General features: G+C 35.0%; 1 protein-coding gene and 1 non-coding gene across 10 annotated transcripts in view; both read left to right on the plus strand.

Moving 5' to 3' along the window:
• LOC106669978 (synaptotagmin-7) overlaps positions 1–15,511 on the plus strand; it is a 378,922-nt gene extending 363,411 nt beyond the window's left edge. For all 9 annotated transcript variants that reach the window (XM_014399921.2, XM_024229097.1, XM_024229098.1 and 6 more), the window contains 5 exons: positions 9,931–10,040; positions 10,110–10,278; positions 10,333–10,545; positions 14,764–14,873; positions 15,161–15,511. In XM_014399921.2, coding sequence (XP_014255407.1) covers positions 9,931–10,040; positions 10,110–10,278; positions 10,333–10,545; positions 14,764–14,864 — 593 coding nt within the window. In that variant the 3' untranslated portion in view covers positions 14,865–14,873; positions 15,161–15,511. The remainder of the gene's footprint in view (positions 1–9,930; positions 10,041–10,109; positions 10,279–10,332; positions 10,546–14,763; positions 14,874–15,160) is intronic.
• Trnai-uau lies at positions 8,633–8,703 on the plus strand. Its single transcript has one exon. It is a non-coding gene; the product is annotated as a tRNA-Ile (tRNA).
• Positions 15,512–22,873: the final 7,362 nt, after the last annotated feature.

Raw genomic sequence — 22,873 nt, forward strand, 5'->3', positions numbered from 1 at the left:
TGACTATGTACGTAGTCTCATTTAATACGATTCTGCGATTACAAAAACTACTAAAAAAGATGTATAATAATCTTGAAAGTCGTGTACAGTGAAAGCCGAAAAACATATTTTTAAAGGAGCCGAAACCTTTTTTTATTGGCTGAAAATATTCTCCTGTTATTCTTGAACATTTTGATATATACAGGGTGGCCCCAATCGATTCAGCCACACTTGTAGATCTTATAGGAAATTAAACGCTGAGTAAAAAAGGTCTTATGAACTTGTGTCCGCAAACCCTTTAGTTCCGAGCTACAGGCAAAAAACCGTGAAAAACCATGTTTTTTGACATTATTCGTGAAATTGTTAGTAAACCGTTAGCCTGACCGTAAAACAGCTCGAAACAGCATCTGTAGAGGAATAATTTCTGCGTCTAATGAGATTAAAACCAGCCTGACCGAATATTTCATTTTTGGCGATTTTTCGAACTTAGGAGGTGATGGGGTACGCAAAATTCACCATTTCGATAAAAATATCAGAAATGGTGAATCGAAAATTCACAACTTGAACTGTTTTCTGATGGGTACCCCGTACTGAATGAAATAATGTACGAAAAATCTGAACGGCTAACCGAAGTTGTGAATTTTCTATAAAAATGTCAGAAATGATGAATTTTGTGTTCCCCTTCACCTCCTAACTGATATTGTTTCGAGCTGTTTTACGATCAGGCTAACGGTTTACTAACAATTTCACAAATAAGGTCAAAAAACGTGGTTTTTCGTCGTTTTTTGCCTGTAGCTCGGAACTGAATGGTTTGCGGACACAGGTTCATAAGATCTTTTTTACTCAGCGTTCAATTTCCTATAAGATCTGGTAGTGTGGCTGAATCGATTGGGGCCATCCTGTAATAAAAAATAATATAAAATTATTATTAGGAATACAATGAAATAGTGAGGCCAGTACTAATAAAGCAAATAGTAAGAAAAAATCTTACTTAAAAATCTTTACAAGGGAACGTAAATGTAACTATTGGGTTGTCCGGAAAATAATGCAGGATTTTGGTATTAAACAAAAAAAAAGAAACTAGTTACTTTAAAGCAATGTTCTTTAATCAAAATAANCATTCATACAAATGAGTAATCCTGTAAACGTAAACAGAATATTTTATATAGATTTTTTTTAATGAAAACTTAAAATCCTGCATTATTTTCCGGACAACCCGATAAAAGGTTTTACCTATATGGAAGGTCCTAGAAGAGTTTTTAGATATAGATACATACATAAAATAATTATTTTACCAATAAACTGAAGTATCGAGCTTGGCGAATCGAGCTTAGACGAAAATGACAAAAGACAAAAACGCTCGTGTCCAAAAGTAGAACTTTTTGTGATTCCGGTACACATTGCTTGCGTCCCAATTGATAAAATTGCATTTTTTTCCGCATTGATCAATAATGTGAGTTATAAAGATCATTTCAACTTAATCGTAGTTCAAATTATTAAGAAATAATTTGGAAAAAGAAAAAACAACGTGAGAAGGTAAGTTGTTCAAAGAGCTCTAGCAAATTAAATTTCCAACGAAACTGTTTAAAATTATCTGTAATAGTAGAAAACGATATTTTAAAAACTCAAGTTGCTATTATTAGTGGTTTTTGAAAAACGTGTACCAAAAAATAGCGCTTCCACCCCCTCCCGCCTGAAGCCTCCGGTCCCTTCGAATTACTTTTTAAAAATATTCTCAGCTCCTAAGGTGTATTGGCAAGAAAGCTCGGTCAGGAATATAATAATTTTTGACCTAATAAGTCGAAACAAAGTTTTGTTAAAATAGGTGATTCTACGTTTGTAGCTTCCCCTTGTAAGTTAGAAAGCTCAAGAAATTGGTTCGGTGGATGTTGGAGTGGTTTCCGGGCAACGAGGCGATGTATCCGTTCCATGGCAGCGTTTTCGTTCAGAACACCTGCCTCCAAAATGAATTTTTGATCAGAACTCCCTCCATCACAAATGGCGCTTTAAATACATTTTTAAAAAAGCATCGCGATACGTACCAAATAATAGCGTACAGATTTACAACGTTGTTACAAAAAATGTAGAAATCTGCCTATTTTTGGAAAATGTTTGATGCAAATAGTGAAAAATTCCTTCTATCATTAAACATCCCGTTTAACTAACCTTCCTAACGTCTTAAAGTTCCAAAGTAAATTACATCAGGTTTTTATTTGTTTTATCTACTTTTACATCAGGCTGACATCGAATCAACCCATTCAACTGCACATTTTAACACTTTATCAGTTAGATTTTTGTTTCCTTAAAGATTGATAGTACCTGAATATTAAAGACTGGCTATAAAATGGGTAAAATTTGTGAAAAATAATGTTCAATAATGCTTATATTTTTTATCAGAAAATTTGAACGTTTTGTATTAATTTCTACAAAAGTGTTTTTTACCACATGTTAACTAAGCTTGTTAGCATGTCTGACAATAGAGTACAGTGTAATAATAGCAACGAGTATAACAAGAAAATAGACAATTATCTAAGTATTAACTAAGTCAGGCAATTAACCTAATTAAGGGATGTAAAATGCAAATATAATGGAGACAAGATTTCCAAATAGTTAACTTATTCAAGGGTTTCTGTCAGTCTAATCACAATTTTTTTAAAGAACATGAGGTTAAATAAATAATCAGATATAACATATATAGTACATATATTGGAGAGTTTTGAAAAAGGGCGCCAGCTTGAAAGAGGGCGCCACAAAAAGATCGAGAGTTTTCGCTGGGAAAAAACCTCTCGGATGAAAAAAAGGATTTTCCCCTCTCTTCTCTCTTAGGTCGACCACGTGAATACGGACTTTTGATTTCTAGTCTCTGCTAAATTTAAAAATTAATATTTCATATCTCAGCTGAGTGTGGATTGTGAATAGAGACTGGAAGACTAGAGTGGAAGCATGCTGGGCCCATAACCCAAAGGATCGAAACCACGCTCTGCTCCCAGTATTTATGGTAACTAGGTGGATCTCCTCAGAAAAAAAAGGTTTAAACAAGAAAGGAAACTTCCCTAACTTGAAAAATGGCAAAAAGGAGGGGAAATTCAAAAAGTGGGGTTGAGATGAGAAGTTCAAGAAGACAGAGAAATGGCCATATTTGATACAATACAATTACCTAGTATTGTCATTAAATAAAAAATTGGCATGAGTTTTTCTGGGAGGAACAGGAATCTCTTTAATCTCCTTTGAAGTATTATGATAACAAAATCAGACATTTCGCATAGGACAACATAATATATACCGTAACTAAGTAAATCGATGTATGCGATATGCTTGTTGTAAGTCCCTTTTAGGAATACCCCCCCCCCAGGAAACATAACACACAGAAAAGTATAAAATAAGCGTTCCAAAAATATGAACTTCTAATTTATTCCTAGTTTTCGTGGTCCGCTTGACCTATTAATATCATTCAGTTAATGAAGGTTTTTAGTTCAGATAAAAAAGTCACTGTCACGTGACCACTTCCTAAAAATGGCAAAAAGGAGGGAAAATTCAAAAGGTGGAGTTGAGATGGGAAGTTAGTGCCCGAGTGGATTGAAGTCACGATAGCTCAAGTGGTAGAGCAGCGGCGTATCTAGCCGAAGGTCGTGGGATCGAATCCCGCTCGTGACACTGACTTTTTTATCTCAACTAAAAAACTTAATTAATTAAAAAATATCAATTATGTTGAAATGCGTTGACAGCTTTTCCTTGACCTACGTACCCTCTGAATGAAAAAATACTTAAAAATGAAAAACTGCAATTTTTGGATTATTTTAACGCATGAGCGTATTTTAACCAAACACCACAATAGTAAGTTGATCATTTATGAATAAACGACAAAGTACTCATATGAGTAAGTACTCGTTAGTAACGAATAATTTCTGTCGATATTTAATCAGTATCAAATATTTCTTTCGATACCAGTATCGAGTATTGGTATCGAAAATTTTCTGGTAACGCATGTCATTATCGATAAGTGGTCCTCGTAGAATCCGATTCTTAGAATGGTCATCCTTCCCGATTAAGGATTGACCATGCGATCTTGACCCAGGAGCACTTCCTTTAAGCGAAAGCCCGCGTATGTGTCCATCGTGTAGAAAGTTTGCCCGATGTGTTTCACTTAATTAAAACTCAATTAAAAGTTCCTCGACTCCATATAGAGAGCGTGTAGGAATGCCACCCGATGTGGAAACGTGCTGACAACGGCGAATACCTAATCCTGTTACGTCTCTTAGTGAAAACAGGGTTGTTTGTTATAACTAACACTGATAGTTTGTGTCCCTATCGTGGGTTGAGAGTGAATGTATTTATTGGCGTAATTGTAAGGCACAAAGCGATTATCCAACCGGGCAATTACATAGGAAGTTCCCAAAGAGACCGATGGCGGAATATTCAGTACCTTATTAACCCTCATTTAAGTTAGTTATTATATAATAGGTTTAAAGTGTGATGGAGGAATATAAGGTCCGGGACAAAAAGATAGCCCACCCAATATTTTTTCTCTTAATCAATTTTAACCATTGAAATAATTTTTTTAATTAATTTTTTTTATTGATATTTTTTTTTGTACCGATTTTCTCCATTAGGAAATGAAAAAAAAACTTTGTAAGAATTAATTATTAATACATGATACAGCGCAAAACCGGAACCCGGGAAACGAAGAAGAGCGCACCACCCCGGCACCACGAACGGCCGCGACGGGAGGGGAGAGATGCTTTTTTTTCTGTTTCCTCACTGGAGGACGTAGATAAAAACCATGTACATAAAAAAACCTAATATGGAAAAGTCCAAGTCCTCGAGGGACAGGGGCTAACGCGCCCTGCATCCCTCCCGTCCGGCACGCCGGCCGCCGCAAAGAGCAGGCACCCGCCCCCGACCCCCGACCGCCGGCCCCGCACCAAAGTCTACCAACGATTCAGACCTCTATTCCACACTCTGTGATATAGTCGTACAGTGACCAATGTACATCGTCTCTTTCTTCGGAAATCAAGGATTCTAGATTAAAGGGTCTACCAATGTCCTTCAAGGAGTAAATTCTTTCCCAAAACAATTTTCTTTCTTTTTCATATTCCGGACATTCCATTATGATATGATTGAGATCCTCCACAGTATCGCACGTCGCGCAGTTTGGACTTTCCCTCAAACCGATCTTAAATTTATGTGTGCCCCACAATCCATGGTTAATCCGGATACGTACGAGAAGCCCGATACCCCTGAAATCAGGGTTGTTGTTTATTTACAAACAAAACCAAATCCCTCTGAGTAAACAACGTCAATTCAGTTCAGTTTCTGCATTCATGTATATTAGTGCGATGGGACGAGCAAAACATTAACACCAGCTGAAAAAAATATCATTCAGCGAATGAAAAATCGAGGATTTTGTATTTCCAGTATTTCAAAAAATACCGGTAGAAGTAGGAAAGTAATTTTAAATTTTTTGAAGTCTCCGGAAATCTATGGGACGAAGAAATCTCCTGGCAGACACCGGCCTTAATAACACGGCAAAAACGGGCAATTTTGAGGGTTGCATCCAACTCAACTTTAACGGCCCGTCAAATTGCTGCGAGAGCTGGTGTAGTGACAGATGTGAAAAACGTCCAAAGGATCATTCGTGCAGCTCCTCACATCAAAAGAATGAAAATGAAAGGCATTCCACCTCTAAGCACGGCGCATAAAGAAAGAAAAAAGGAGTTTGCCCGTGAACATGTGCAATGGAAAGACGAATGGAAGGATGTCTTGTTCACCGATGAAAAAAAATTCAATCTCGACGGTCCCGATGGCTGGGCTCACTATTAACATGACCTACGGAAAGAAGAGAAAGAGTTTTCCAAAAGGCAAATGGGAGGAGGCAGCGTCATGATATGGGATGGTATTGGCTATGATCACAAAACTGATATTGTGTTTATTTCTGGTCGAATGAACAGCCAACCATATGTTAATTTGTTAGAAAACCAATTAAAAAAATATTTTGAACTTGTTCCTAAAGAGAACGTAATTCAGCAAGATAAGCTCCAGTTCACACGGCAAAAGTAGCAAAAGAATTTTTTAGAAAAGAAAGGATCAGAATTATAGATTGGCCGGCTAGGCCCCTGGATTTTAATATCATCGAAAATGTATGGGGGCATCTTGCTAGGAGTGTTTACAGCGGTAGCCGACAATTTTAGGGCGTTGAAGAATTGAAAAAAAACAATTCAGAAAGAGTGGACCAAACTTTCACAAGAGATGATTCGTCGTCATTTTGACTCGCTTTTAAATCGTATGATTGCTGCATTAGAAAAAGGTAGTGCATATTCAGGATATTAAATTTAATTTGCGTTATTTTAATTGTGTTTTAATAAAGAATTTTATTATTATTGTTCACTGTGCTATCTTTTTGTCTCACCCCAAATCTTTATTTATTAATTCTTACAAATTATTTTTTTTCCAATTCCTAATGGAGAAAATCGGTTCAAAATGCACTACATATTAACAAAAAAAATTATATCAATGGTCGAAATTGATTAAGAGAAAAAATATTGGGTGGGCTATCTTTTCGTCCCGGACCTTAATAAAGTAATTCAAATCCTTTGAGGAAGTGGTTTTTCAAACAAAAATTTATTATTCACGAGTACAAGTATTTTCATTTTAGCCGGAGAATGTATAAAGCTCTGAAATTTGTGATACGCATCATTTGGCAAGAGAAGAGACGTCAGCGAGTGATAAAAAATTGATTCCCAAGCTCTTTTTCACTGGAATCGTTACATCTCTGAAGAACATGGTGGCGGTTATCGATAAAACTATTGGGGAAAAATGAAGAGGAAGTGTTAGAGGCAAACGCTACGATACTAATAAGGGTTTGAGTTATGGGTAGACAAAAGGTACTATCTCGGCCCATTCTTCTCCCACAACTTACTTTGCTCCGAAGGGAAAGCCCTTAACGAGGGCGTCCCGGATAATTACCTTCCCCCGAAGCGGAAAGTTTAGAATTAAATGAATCTCTGAGCCTCTTTTGAATCTTCGAACTTTTGACAATTAAAAAATATTGCTGATACCAATAGGAAACTGTGTGAAACCTATCGCACTAGCAGTGGGAGCCCGGGTTTAGAGTATCACCAAGGTTCCTAATCAAGATTTGTCACCGTGAGGAGCCGGAGGAGTGTTTTAAGAAAATTAATACAATATTTTAATTTCTCATTCTTTATTCTCTTGGAAACCTACTCACGGAAAAGCCAGCAATATAAAAAATTTTACTTACTCTAAAAAAAATTATCAAAATTAATAAAGGCAATCATTTTATGGATGCCAGGATACAAACTGATGGGTATCAAATAAAGATTTCCAAAAAAAGAAATGCTCCACGAAGATACACATTTAAAACAAATTATGAGAAGTAGATAGCAAGCTGTTGGTGCAACAAGAAAAAACAGGGAAAATAAAATAATAAACAAATTAAAAATGGAAGTCGGCTATAGTTATAATGATACCCAAACCGCAGAAGCCAAAAAATGACCCAGCTTCTTAGGCCAATTAGTTCGCTAAAATCTTGGAAAGACTCATCCTTCATCTCCTGAGTCCACTCGCATCTTTGTTCCCGGACACGCAATTTGGATTCAGATCGATCTCCTGCCAACACCAACTGCATAGAGTTGTAGAAAAAATCATACAAACCTTTGAGGAAAAATCAGTTTGCTTGGGAGTGTTCCTCGACGTAGAAAAAGCCTTTCTCAAAGTGTGGTACCCTGGCTTACTCTCCAAGTTAAAAGAAGCCTTAGATGATACATATCGTATTATCCAGTCTTACTTATCAAATAGGACCTTCACAGTCAGAATAGAAAAAACACCAGTCACAATCCAAAGAGATAAAAGCAGGTGTTCCTCAAGGGAGTGCCCTTGGACCCCTACTATATAATTTGTACGCTTCTGACTTCCCAAGGTCACAAGTCGAGCCAATACAATAGCCCAATTCGCCGATGACACCGCAGCTCTCTCCAAAGGCGAAACAGCCCAAACAAATCTACAGCAGTACCGTCACGAAGTTGAGGCGTGGTGGAATAACTGGAGCGCAAGTGAACCCATCAAAATAGAAACTCGTTAGATTCACGTTAAGGAAACTGCAACCAGTTAATAATTCACGGGAGAAACTATACCATTATGCACTTCAGTAAGACAACTGGAGCTGGAGCTTGACTACAAGCTGACTTGGAACGTACATATATCAAGTCTATTCAAAGGATTAATTAAGGTTTTCAGTTGAGATAAAAAAATCAATGGCACGAGCGGGATTCGAACCCACGATCTTCGGCTTGATACGCCGCTGCTCTACCACTTGAGCTATCGTGACCTCGATCCACTCGGACACTAACTTCCCACCTCACCTTTAGAATTTTCCCTCCTTCCCCGCTCGTGCCATTGACTTTTTTACCTCAACTAAAAACCTTAATTAATTGTATGATATTAATTGGTCAAGCGGACCACGAAACTAGTGAATTTAATAAGTTTGAAATGAAGTATCCTTCACTAAAGTTCTCCGTGGCCATTTCGTTTGTCGCCGAGAATCAAATTGATTACACCACATTTGAAAAATGGCAAAAAGGAAGGAAAATTGTAAAGGTGTGGTTGAGATGGGAGGTTGGTGACCAAGTGAATCGAAGTCACGATAGCTCAAGTGGTAGAGTAGCGGCGTATAGCCGAAGGTCGTGGGTTCGAATCCCGCTCGTGACATTGACTTTTTTACCTCAACTAAAAACCTTAATTAATTGTATGATATTAATTGGTCAAGCGGACCACGAAACTAGTGAATCTATTCAAAGGACTGCGAAACAAATTCTACCGGCTAAGACTTGCCAGTTTCCCCCTCAGTCTTCCTAACAAACGCCTAATCTACCTATTGTTAATAATGCCGATGTCGGCTTACACCAGCGGGATATGGGCTACGGCATCCAAAACACAAATAAACAGAATCCAGGTATTTCAAAATCGTTGCTTGAGATGAATCACCCCCTCGTTCATCAGTAGCTGTGCAATAAAAAGGACGGCAGTGTTCCAATGATTCAGGACAGGACTACATTCCTATACAACAGGCTACACCAATCTCTCCAGAGGCACAGCAACAACAACCTCAGAGAAGCAGAGCTCACCACGCCACCTCCTCAAGATAGAAGAAGGCTCAGGAGAAAATGGCTGGGTGATAGTGTCTAGGTTGAGTCACAAGTTGTGTTAAACCCGCTCGTGACACTAACTTTTTCATTTCAACCAAGACCTTACATAAAAAGAATAATTAATTGAACGAAGTATTTACTAGGTTACATACCGGTCAATATCGGATGGACACATGGTTTTTGACCAGTCACCACAATGGCATGCGGTGATGCAGAAACGGTCAAGCATTTGCTTGTCTTGCAGGGGAAAAAAATTCTTTTCGACAAGAGTCTTGTGCTTCATCAAAGTTCTGTGGAATTGCGGAGAGATTCGGATAGATTGATGGAATTTTTTCGTGATGTTGGATCGCTAAATTTAATTTTTTCAATCGCATGTGAGAAAACACCTACGTAACATTCAATGATGACCCCATTTATATGTTATTCAATTATGGGGAATAAACGGCCACCCATATTATTTATTATTTTATTTTTTTTAACGAGGGTTCGCAACAGCAGAGGTCATATAAACCCTCAGGGAGCCGGTGTTTTTGAAAAAAAAAAATTTGTAAGTATGTCGGATTCGAATGCAGGGCCGCTGGATTCGAACCCGGCTCCTTTAACTTACAGTGATGAGCGCCGTGTCAAAGACTAAACCTTGCGGCCACCGACGCCCCCTTTTTTTCTCTTTGTTACTTTTCATTCTAAGTTGTAGCTAGAAAGTTTTTAATGAAGTGAATGAAATTTTTGCCTATGAAGCTATTTTAATTTGTTTGTATTATTAAGCGCTTTTGTTTCTGTTTTCTTACAGGTTTTCCTATTCAAAAGCTTCAAAGTAGAGTCCTGCACCTTCACGTCTTCGACTATGACAGATTTTCTCGTGACGATTCAATCGGCGAAGTTTTCCTACCTCTCTGCCAGGTAATTTCTTTAATCAAACTCCTACATATTGATTTTGTTTTCATTTATGTTATTCTTTTACTTTCCCAGGTCGACCTTTCGGAAAAGCCTTCTTTCTGGAAGGCGCTGAAACCCCCTCTTAAAGACAAATGCGGCGAGCTGCTCACATCTCTCTGCTACCAACCCAGCAACAGTATTCTGACCATTACCCTTCTCAAAGCGAGGAACTTAAAAGCAAAGGATATCAACGGGAAATCCGGTAATTCGATTTGTTCAGTTTATGGAATCTCACACTAACTCTAAACTGTTTCAGACCCGTATGTGAAAGTCTGGCTGCAGTTCGGAGACAAACGAATCGAAAAGAAAAAGACCCCGATCTTCAAATGTACTCTGAACCCCGTATTCAACGAAACGTTCAGCTTTAACGTCCCTTGGGAAAAAATCAGAGAATGTTCCCTTGACGTCATGGTTATGGATTTCGATAATATCGGGCGTAACGAGTTGATCGGAAGAATCCTGCTGGCAGGTGAGTCATATATTAAAAATAAATAAAAAATACTAAACCCGTAGTTTAAACCTATTTTATTCAATCTGATTATTTGAAGATCGTGAGGTGTGGTCTGGTGTGACGTAGGTTTTAGAAAAACATTTTCTTTATCATACCAACGTTTCGATCTTTATTGAGATCATCTTCAAAGTGTTTGTTTTCCGTGAAGTTGTGTCATTCTTGTGCGTCGTGTTGAGAGTGCCCCCACGACACACAAGAATGGCATAACTACACGGAAAACAAATACTTTGAGCCCTGAAGATGATCTCAGTAAAGGTCGAAACGATGGTAATGTTTTTCTAAAACCACATTACACGAGACCGCACCTCACGATCTCCAAATAACCATTGGATAACGGTCACTAAACACCACACATTTATTCAAAATATTTTAACGACTCCTCCTTGAAAGACTTATTTCCATTTTTGTCTCTAAAAACTGAATCCCCACCCAACAATTAGGTTTCCGATCCATAAAAACCCTCGGGGTGCCAGTGTTTTGAAAAACAGGCCATTTGTAAGTATGTCGAGTTCGAGTGCAGGGCCTCTGGATTCGAACCCGGGACCTTTACGTTACTAATGAGCGAGTTTTCGAGTTTATTTACTTTTAATTTTTACATACATTCTGTACAAGGTGACTACAAGGTGAAATGTCTAGGGCATTATACATCATTGTGGCAGAGGGCTTAAATATATTTACAATATTTGCTGATTTGGCCTAGAGAAATAAGAACAGTGGGGAAAATTATAATAAAAACCACTTGCAGAACGAATACATTAATAAATAGGGAAGTTACAAATAATTACATATATTATAAATTATAAATCATAAGTCATTGACTACATATGTACAATAGATAAGTTTGATAAACAACACATTTAATATTACCTAATTTCATAAATAAGTTAATAAATAAGCAAGGTAATAAACAATTACTAATTATTATAAATTAAAATCATTGAATAGACTTGTACAATACATAGTCAGACATTTACTAATTTGGTAAATAAATAAATACATATATAAACGAGTAAAATTAACAATTTAATAAATAATATCACAGTGAATAAATATACAAAGCAGTCATACTAAAATGTGTTTGATACTCCTGTGTTTCCAATTTTTGTTGACGTTATAGTTTCCTACATTCTATACTGTCATGTTTAATTCACTACTTTCGTGGTCCGCTTGACCAATTAATACATGACAATTGATTAAGGTTTTTAGGTGAGATGAAAAGAAGTTAATGGCACGAGCGGGATTCGAACCCACGACCTTCGGCTAGATACGCCGCTGCTCTACCACCTGAGCTATCGTGACCTCGATCCACTGGGACATCAACTCCCCATCTCAAGCCCACCTNCAAGTGGTAGAGCAGCGGCGTATCTAGCCGAAGATCGTGGGTTCGAATCCCTCTCGTGCCATTAACTTTTTTTCATCTCAACTAAAAACCTTAATCAATTGTCACTGTCATATTTGTACTCTCAACGCTACGTTCATAAAAGGAGCTAGGTATCCTTTTGATATCATCCTTAATGTATGGGATGTTTAAAATTTCACGCATATAGCTTCTTTTAGAGAATGTAATTAACCTTAAAAATTTATTTTGAATTGTTTGTAGGGACTTTATATTGGTGTTACTTGTGTAACTCCATACCTGATAGGCAACAGCATTGGTCTAACTATGGTTTTATATATGATGAGTTAATTTTGGGGGCTCATCCCAGATTCTCTATACGTTAAAGGGAACAGAGTCTTGATAGCACACTTCCCTTTATCAACCTTTTTACAAGTGTTGATACCAATGTTAAGCTTGCTATCGAGGTGTAAACCAAGGTGTTGAACACTATTGCGCCAAGGAACATTTGAGTCACCGATTCTTATAAATTCCCTATGTATAGGATATCGTTTTATGAATAGGATTGCCTCAATTTTTGTTGTGTCTTATGAGCGCCGTGTCAATGCCTGAACTACCTATGGCCCGAATAGCACCTTTAAATGTTGAAGAGGATCAAGTTTATGGTATTAAATGAAGTTTAATTCAAATTTATGCAAACAATTCACCGAGCTTTCGCAACAAATAGTCGCATCATCAGGGCCTGTATTGATCAAAGACACAATACATTAAACTTTGGCATTACTTTTTATTTAACAAATTGATAAAACTTTTATGAAACAATTAAACTGTATTAAATTATTTTTATATAAAACAGATAATATATATTCAAGTTTACTTATACAGCTGCTGAATTTTATGTTATATATCTGAGAAAGACGACTAATTTTATCCATTTCACAGAACATTTTGACCGTTATGTGTTTTTTGACTAGATTCTACAAAAACCAAAGAAAAAGAAAACATGAAGTAAGTTAACCTTTTTTTTGACGAACACAGAGAAAAAAAGTCATGTTTTAAGGTGTTTTTTTTTCTTTTACCTTCGATCGTGGTTGTTTGTTTTTTTATGTTAATGAACTAGTTCTTTTGGAGTAAAGTTAGGTGAAATTTAAAATAAATAGTCTATCTCCGTCAAGGTCCCTATTTAAAAAAAAAATAGAATTTCAAAGTTTAATGTATCGATGTCTTTGATCAATAAAGGCCCTGATGATGCGACTATATGTTGCGAAAGCTCGGCGAATTGTTTGCATAAATTTGTAACTTCATTCAGTACCATAAACCTGATCCTCTTTAACATTGAAGAAAAAGTGGTCAATCATCCGTAACATTTAGCACCTTTAAAGTTAAAAATTATTCTCTCTCTCTCACCTCCTGAAGTCCTTCCTCTCCCACAGCTGGTTTAAAGTATGAAACGATTAGAGAATTTTTTCGCATCATTCCAATCAAAGCTGGCGTCCCGCAAGGAAATATCCTGAGATCAATCTTCTACACAATATACACCGCTGACATACCCACGCATTGTAACATAAAAGCACGACCAACGCCTAAGACACGATGATCATACCGTACATTCCGACCTAGAATCCAAGAAAACCTAGATCTCATACCGACTGCTGCACTCAGTGGCGGATCAAGTTAACCTTGCAAAAAATCCATTACATGGAGTTTCTTTCTTTTCTTGGGCCATTGGTGACTATGTCCTTCTTTATTTACACATTGGAAATTGCACGTTTTATTCACCCAAAACATTTAAACAATCAGGTAATCCAGATAATTCCTCCATCCATATAAATCTGCAAACTTGGATTTTAGCCGGATATCAGACATACATACAACACGATTAGCAGTTAAAGGAATCCTATCAACTGCCATAGACACACTACTAAACACTTCTTATTCACCCAAAACATTTAAACAGCCAGGTAATCCAGATAATTCCTCCATACAAATAAGTCTGCAAACTTGGACTTTAGCCGGATATCAGATATACATACAACATAATTAGCAGTTAAAGGAATACTATCAACTGCCATAGACACATTACTAAACACTTCTTATTCACCCAAAACATTTAAACAACCAGGTAATCCAGAAAATTCCTCCATCCATATAAATCTGCAAACTTGGACTTTAGCCGGATATCAGATATACATACAACATAATTAGCAGTTAAAGGTATACTATCAACTGCCATAGACACACTACTAAACACTTCTTATTCACCCAAAACATTTAAACAACCAGGTAATCCAGATAATTCCTCCATCCAAATAAGTCTACAAACTTGGACTTTAGTCTGATAGCAGACATACATACAACACAATTAGCAGTTAAAGGAATCCTATCAACTGCCATAGACACTCTACTAAACACTTCTTATTCACCCAAAACATTTAAACAACCAGGTAATCCAGATAATTCCTTCATCCAAATAAGTTTGCAAACTTAGACTTTAGTCGGATAGCAGACATACTTGTAACCCAATTAGCTATTAAAGCAATCCTATCAACTGCCATAGACACACTACTAAACCTACCTTCTTTGCACAAACAGTGGGTAGTTGGTCTTTTACCCTACTATATGACTGGAATTACTTTACTTTATTCTTTTTAATCCAAAGTCCTCCGACAACCTAACAATTCACAAAGGGCCACCATCCTGCAGGATATGATCCGAAAGCAAAATTTACTTTCTAAACTATCGCTCCATCCTAGTCCACTAGGTATAGGTTCGAGCTTCGTGATCTCCCACCCTGCTCAATCTTTATTTTTTCACATAAATTATCTTGGTTTTGTTTTCAGGAAAAAATGGTTCTGGGGCAAGCGAAACAAAACACTGGCAAGATATGATCACGAAACCGAGGCAGACTATCGTACAATGGCATAGGCTGAAACCAGAATAAACTCGAAAGGTAGATCACATACTTTTTATCATATCTATATATATAAAAGTGAATGTATGTGTGTTAATCATAAAAACTACTCGATGAAACTTTCACTTTGTATTTATTATTGCCAGGTGAGTGTAAAGACTATAAAATAGACACGTAATAAATAATGAGCGTCAGGATTTACAAAAAAAAGAAATAATACTTTTTATTACATCCCTGTGTTATAAAGTTATTTTTTTTTTAAATTTAAGATAATATTATATACATAATCAGATGAAAATAAAATTTGTTTTCGCCTTTTTTTTCAGGGACAGTGTGCAGTCAAACGTAGGAACAAACTCCTTGTCCCCTAGACCTATAATTTTCCTGACCCTGAAGACTTAGAATGTTTTCATATTGTTTACATATTATCAATGTAATTGGAAATACGGCGATCGGCTCTCTGAATCGACTCTGCGGCCGATCCCTTTATGTTTATCCTGATAACTTTACACTATTCTCTCATCCAAAATCTTCTTAGACTTGTCTTACATATTCATTCTAAGAGGCTGATATGGATATCTATTTTTGTGAAGTTTTAAATCGTACAAATAATATTGTGAAAAAATAATATATATGAATTTAAAAATAAAAAAGTGAAGAAATATTTAGTCTGATTATATTTTAAACAGAAAGGATTTTAAAAAATAACAGAGGAAGTATATATATATAGTGAACCAGAAAATCATATAAATATATTAATAAAATAACGTATTGTGATTTATGTAAATGTGACTGTTAAAAATATGTACTCCAAACTTAGCCAGGTTTTGTTTTATTTTAGATGTAATGGCTAAACTTGGATTGTCAATAGAGAACAAAAATGTTTTTTGTAAAAAATCGTATTGTTACAATGATGAAATAGTTTATTTAGTATACTTAGAACTAAATATTTCTAATTTTGTGCATATGCATCACAGTACGTTGATTGTTTATTGAGTTCATTTTGATTTATAAAAAAGAAGGAAATAAATGAAGCTAGAAAGGTAGAAATTTAGGTACTTTAGAGGTATTAATCGCTTGCTTAAACAGCTTTAAGTATTAGAACTGGTGTTTTTTGTTTTTCATTTTGTCTAAACCAATCATTTTACGTGCAGTGTTGAACAATTATGCCAATTTTCTATTAGAAACTTTTGATATAAAAAAACATAAAATTTGAAAAATGAAAAATTCTAAATTTTTTATTGTTTTACAATGGGGTTTTGTACTTATTTTTATGAACGCCTTGAAATAAACTCACCCCCTTGGAGTGTTATTTTCCTATTGATGTCAAAATTGGCACTTTTACTAATATCTGGGTAAAAATTGAAATAAAATTGATTTGTGTTTTTAATTTTGAACTTAATACTAATGAATTAGAAATTAATATTTTAAAGTGCCAAATTGACGATTAATTTCATAATGAGATCTTTTGTACACATTATTTTTTCTATAAAGTTTGAAAAATCCAACCAACAAGTTGAACATTTTTTTACCATTAAAAGAAAAACTCAGTAACTTAGCTCAGAAGAGTGTTTATAAATGTCAAAGCTCAAAATTAAATCTTAAACCTAATGGCAATTTCACAAGCACATGTGAATACGTGTTTCTTTTTCAATCATAAAACGACCCCTGTTCTTGTTTTGACTTCTTTTCTTTGGTGCTATTACAAATTCTGACCGAAAGCATCTTGTCACTGTACAAAATAAATAGGGTTCGTAGAATTAGAATAGACAGTGAATAAGGAGTTTTCAAAATAACCAGTTGAAATATTATAAATGTTAGACTGATCTGGAAACATATTTTAGAGTCTTAATTGGGCTTTCCATGAAAGTCTTATATTTTTGTACTGTTTTTGATTTCTGATTGTTTTCCATTTTAAACGAAAACTTAAAAAAAGCAAAATAACAAATAAAACAATGTTCAACTACTTTTTGTAATTTTGTACAAATACATTTTTATTTTTCAGGTTTTGCTTTTTCACATTTACTTTCTGAATTCACTAAAGATATACATTTTAGTTTGTTTATGCAATAAATTTATATTCAAATTTTTAACCTTTATAAATATAAATATTATAATAAAAAAATGTAACGTATTAGAAGTTGTATAATCAGTGTTTATTTGATGAAGTGAACTATTTATTAATAAGCAAAGTCAATGTGAAAAAGCTGTTCTGTAAACTCATCGGAAGCACAAGAGAAAAATTGAAAGAGTTGGCTAAAATCAAAAAACTAAAAGCACAAAAAATTTTCTTTTAGTTTCCTTCATAGATTTCCAGATCGTAAATTTTGGAACGAGAAAGTTAGTGGAAAATTTAAAGATTATGTGTTTAGTCTAAGCCAATGTGATTTTTAAAAAAAATATGTAATCAACTATTTGTATATACAATCGCTAATCTGTGTCTGTATTTTGAATATAATAATCTAATGGTTTGAACTAATAATCCAACAGGATTATACTGCAGGATTCAATCCCCCCCACTGTAAATTACTTAGCACAAGTTTTGTAATTTAGGTTTTGTTAATCGTGTGGTAATCTTGTTCATGAGATTAATATTTTTAAAAAAGTATTTTTAAAAATAAATTAAGGCACCCCTGTCCCAGTTCTCTCTAATAAGTCAAAATCATAGAGCTTATTTAGCCAAAATGGGTATCCTGAGCTTTCGTATCTTCTTCAGGGCTCGTTCTGTATAGTGAATAATTTTTTTTCCCGTACAATTCTGCGTATTTGATTTTTTTTCCAAAATGTCCTGATTCAACATTAATCTATTTAAATACTACGCAATTATTTATTGTTAAATAAATTTCTAACAAAATTCTGTTGTACGATTATAACTTTATTTATTGTTTAGTAAATATATGTAACCTTATGTACTTCTAACTGTGTACAATCTATTCGTATAGGCTGTAGAAATATGTGTTTTGTGTAAACAACTGTATAGAATGCAAAAATATAAGCTGATGAATTAAAATTGTATAATGAATGGGTTTACATTTTTTATTTTTGTCAATTTTGGCAAATAAATCATGGTTTATATATTTGGGTGATGAATAACAATATGTATTAAAGTTTAAATTTATAGTTTTAAGTTATAATTTTTTATATTCATTAAAAGCAACTTTTATTTATAAAAAATATATTTAGAAGTAGACATAGTTTATGAATTTAATGCACGACTTTGATTTTATAAAATGAGTATTAAAAGGAAGTGAAGGATGGTGAATGAAGTATATTTATTAGATTATATACATAATATACCGACATTATATGTTCTATGTGCTAACAAATGTATTACTTTGAATCTGAATGTACAAAAATAAATAAAAATACAGGTATAAAATTAATTTTTTCAACAGACCATTTAAAAAATAAGATGTAGTAGGCTTTAAAACCTCCACAATTTAATTATATTATTTAATTGTAAATGACCAAAAGTACATTCTTAAGATCAAATATTATACAATATATATTATTTGACAATATCACCTCAGTAGTAAAGAGATCTCCATGTTACCAAACAAAAAATAGAGAACAAAAAATTTTATCATTATGCCTTCCAAATAATTTAAAAGAGAGTACGAGGGTCTTGATAGATGCAGATGTACAGCTCTGATTAATACAATAGCTAAAGTATTTTACCAAATTTTAAAAGTGAGATGGCAATTATAAGAAATACGTCATGTGGAACAAACATCCTTAAAGGATATAAAAGCATAATATACATACGTTTCTGCCAATAATAGGAAACTGAGTGAAATTAGTACCATACAAACTAGATTTATAGGCTTTCAATCTTGCATAACACGTCGTTTGTCTGTAAGCAGTAGAAAACTCATCAACTTAGCAGAAACATTTTTTTAAATTTAAGCTCTGTACAAGAACACTCTAATCTCCATCTCATGCTGTTTTATGTTTCGACATGGGCATATCCTGCAGCATTAAGGAAAAACAATTCCCTGGCAGGGTTTTTCATCCTTTAAAAAAATAGAATTTTCCCCTAAACCTGCCTCGCATGTTTGCCGTGATTTGACTTTTTAAAAACAATCACTCCTCTATAAACAATAGATTTTAAGAATTAAAGCATTCCTTTCCCAGTATTTGTCAACTGGTCATTGGCAATTACACTGCAGACCTCACAACAACAAATGGGCTTCTTTTTTTTTTAAATAGCAGCCCGAGGGTTCATATAACATTGTAGTTGATATACCCTTGAGATTTTTTTATTTATTTAAATCCATGGTTCAGGACATCTTTTCCTCGATACCATGAAATCCTAAAATGTGATTTTTATCCTGATTCCGGCACGTTGTGAGATTTTAGGAACGAAGGTAAGACTATTTTGGGACGAAGAAGGCCGCCACTGATCAACACTGTAAGGTAAGCATTCCTTCAAATCGGCTTTTTCTCAAAAACACCATAACTATGAGGGCAGATATGACCTCTGCTGACCGTTAATCGATATTTATTTAGAAATCGTGAGTTGCGGTCTGGTGTGATGTAGGTTTCAGAAAAACATTTTCTTTATCGTGCCAACGTTTCGATTTTTATTGAAATCATCTTCAGGGCCTGGGATTTACAAACATTGTTTACATATTACAATTACATTTTGGATGTGGAAAAATGAATTTATACAATGCAAAATATATTTTTATATTTAATCAAAGTATTTCTACTCACTCAAAGTGTTTGTCTTCTGTGTAATTGTGCCATTCTTGCGTGTCGTGTCGAGAGTGGCAGTGAGATTTTGCTATTTTGTGTTTATATAGGTTGGATTTTGAAGGGGTGGGGAAGAAAGTGGGTACAGAAAAGACATTTTTGTATAAGGCGTCGGCTTCTTTGAGATGAAAAGAGCCGACGAAGGGAAAAAATGTGTTGGTAATGGTTCGGCCAGATTATCCTTTCAGGATTATATAGAAAGGGATAAATAGGAAAGGGAAAGCTAAATTGTTGGGAAATTAGGCTATGTGAAAAATATTTGAAGTGTGGAATGTAATGTGATATAGGTATGATATCTGTATTGAATTTGATTAATGACATTGGAGTAGCTGCGACTGAGTTTACATGTATCTGTTCTGTAATTGATGCTGTGTTTATCTCTGTTGATATAAGCCATTTCTAAGAAATTGTTTATGTTTGTTTTGTTCTGTGTGTAATACTTTTGGATTTTTGAAGTCGAAATTGTGTTGGTGTTCAAGATGATGGGTAGCGAGTGCTGTAGGATTTTGCTTAGGTTTTTGCACTCATAGATATGTTGCTTTACTCTCTTGTCCAGATATTGGGATGTAAGACCGATGTAAGTTGCCGGACAGTTAAAACTGTTGATGTTGAAGATTATGTCAGATTTATTTGTTATTGGTGTGGGATCTTTAATTTTGGAAAAAAGTGTTTGAATTGTTTTATAATTTTTGAAAGCTATTTTGAAATCGGACAAGAGAAATGAGTTTGATTTATGTGATAGGCCTTGGATAAATGGTATGGAAATGTATGCTGGTTTGTTTGTATTCGTTAGATTTAATGTTTTTTTTTTTTTTTTAATTGGCCTTATGATCTTTGCATATTAGCCATGACGAATCTCTTATACATGTTGTTCAAATTGGGGGTTATCGGGAAAAAAGGGCCAGAGGCGACGGTGGGAATCGAACCCACGACCGCGGCGTGAGAGTCTGTCATGCTAACCACTCGGCTACCGCGGTCCCCTAGATTTAATGTAGTATTATTTGTAATAGTGAAATGTGTTAGTGTTGAGTTGTAGTTGTTGATTATTCTGTTAATTATGTGTTTAGGGTAGAGATTGTTATGGAGGATCTGTTCGTATATCTTTATGTTTTTGTAGTAGAAGGATTCATGGCTTAAGGTAATCATTCTGTGAAGTAACCCTTTGGCCGTGTTTATTATTGTATGAAGGGGATGGTGAGATGTAAAGTAGCGATCTGTGTTTCTTGGTTTTTGATACCAATCTGTGATTAATGAGCCATCTTGTTGTATCTAAAAATGGTATTTTTTTGTTGTTTTCGATTTCATGTGTAAATTGTAGGCGTGGGTGAAAGCTATTAATTGTATCTAATGTAGTTTGAATTTGATCTGTGGAAACTGCTGTCAATATATCATCTACGTATTTAGTGAGGAAGGGTAATAATCTCAATAAAGATCGAAACGTTGGCACGATAAAGAAAATGTTTTTCTGAAACCTACATCACACCAGACCGCATCTCACGATTTCTAAATAAACCTCGTAAAAATTTTAAAAACAAAAAACAAACTAAGAGAAATAACGTTGCACATTGGACCTCTTCTTTTCTGTTGGCAAGACAGGAAGAGACCATGAGTCTGTAATGGTTTGAGCATCACTACTTTCTGAAACCTTTTTTCTACCTGTGAAGCATGTAGTCCACCAGTCAATTGTCAGAGGTGGTTCTCGGGGTAGATTATTCCAATACAAACTATTAAACCTTCTTAAGAGACACCAAATTACTGAATAAAATGAGGAAAGAGCCTCAGGTCACCACAAAGAACCTAAATTGGAAGAGTCCGCATGCCACTGCATTAACAGTCCGTTTTCGTTGCAGCCAAACCATCCCAATATATGGCTTAGTATATATTAAAGTAATTCCTGTTATCCAAGAAGGCCAAACGTCCAAATACCATTGGGTGTTGTAGATAAACATGCAAACCACTTTATTTTCGACTACAAAGCCATAGGATGTGCCGGGTTTCGAACTCAGTATCGCTAGTTTGGCAAATACAAGTCGGACGCCCTAACCACTTCCCAAACGGTTTAAGGAGGAACAGTTTACATACCCATATTAATTTTTTCTTTTTATTCAAAGCGAAAAACCTCTATGGGTAGGTAAATGATTCCTCCTTAAACCTTTACCTACCCATAGAGGTTTTTCGCTTTGAATAAAAAGAAAAAATTAATATTATTACATTTTTGCTCAATCAAAAAAAATTGGACCCGAAAATCAATGTGAAGGACGTAGCTGTAATGATGATTGTCTGGTCATATTATATGGATTAACTCAAGATTAATCAAATCTCAAATTTTTAAACATACTCTGTACTTCTGAGAAGACTACCATAGTCATAAACCCTTTTACGTTTTCATGGGCAATTGACAAAGTTACTTCTTTTAATCATTTAATTAATCTTTCTTTGTAAGGTCTTGGTTGAGATAAAAAAATTCAGTGTCACGATCGGGATTCGAACCCACGACCTTCGGCTAAATACGCCGCTACTCTACCACTTGAGCTATCGTGACGTCGATCCTCTCGGACACTAATTCTCTATCTCAACCTACAACCGTTCGAATTTTCCCTCTTTTTGCCATTTTCAAATGTCGTATAATCGGATCGGATTCTCAGCTACTTATGAAGTAGCCAAGTTTTATCTCAACCAAGACTTTAAGGAGAAAGAATAATTAATTGATTAAAAGAAGTAACTTGGTCAATTGTCCTCAAAAACAGTGTGTCGGTAGAGTAGCGGCGTATCTAGCCGAAGGTCGTGGGTTCGAATCCAGCTCGTGACACTGACTTTTTTATCTCAACTAAAAAACTTAATTAATTGAAAAATATTAATTGGTCAAGGGGACTATGAAAACTAGTGAATTAAATAAGTTAAATGAAGTATATCTTCACTAAAGCTCTCCGTGGCCATTTCATTTGTCGCCGAGAATCAAATAGATTACACGACATTTGAAAAATGGCAAAAAGGAGGGAAAATTCAAAAGGTGGGGTTGAGATGGGAAGTTAGTGTCCGACTGTATCGAGGTCACGATAGCTCAAGTGGTAGAGCAGCGGCATATTTAGCCGAAGGTCGTGGGTTCGAATCCCGCTCGTGACACTAGCTTTTTTTATCTCAACCTTACATACAAAGAATAATTTATAGTCATAAATTTCACACCATAAACGATTTTTTTATATAACTTCTTAGTTTCAAATGATTTGTAGGAAAATCAAGTTTGTGTCTTTTTGAACTTTACTGGCTTAGATTACATCTGGAAA

This window comes from Cimex lectularius, unplaced genomic scaffold, assembly GCF_000648675.2.
Source record: "Cimex lectularius strain Harlan isolate CLEC.00 unplaced genomic scaffold, Clec_2.1 scaffold318, whole genome shotgun sequence".
In the NCBI taxonomy this organism is placed as follows: Eukaryota; Metazoa; Arthropoda; class Insecta; order Hemiptera; family Cimicidae; genus Cimex; species Cimex lectularius.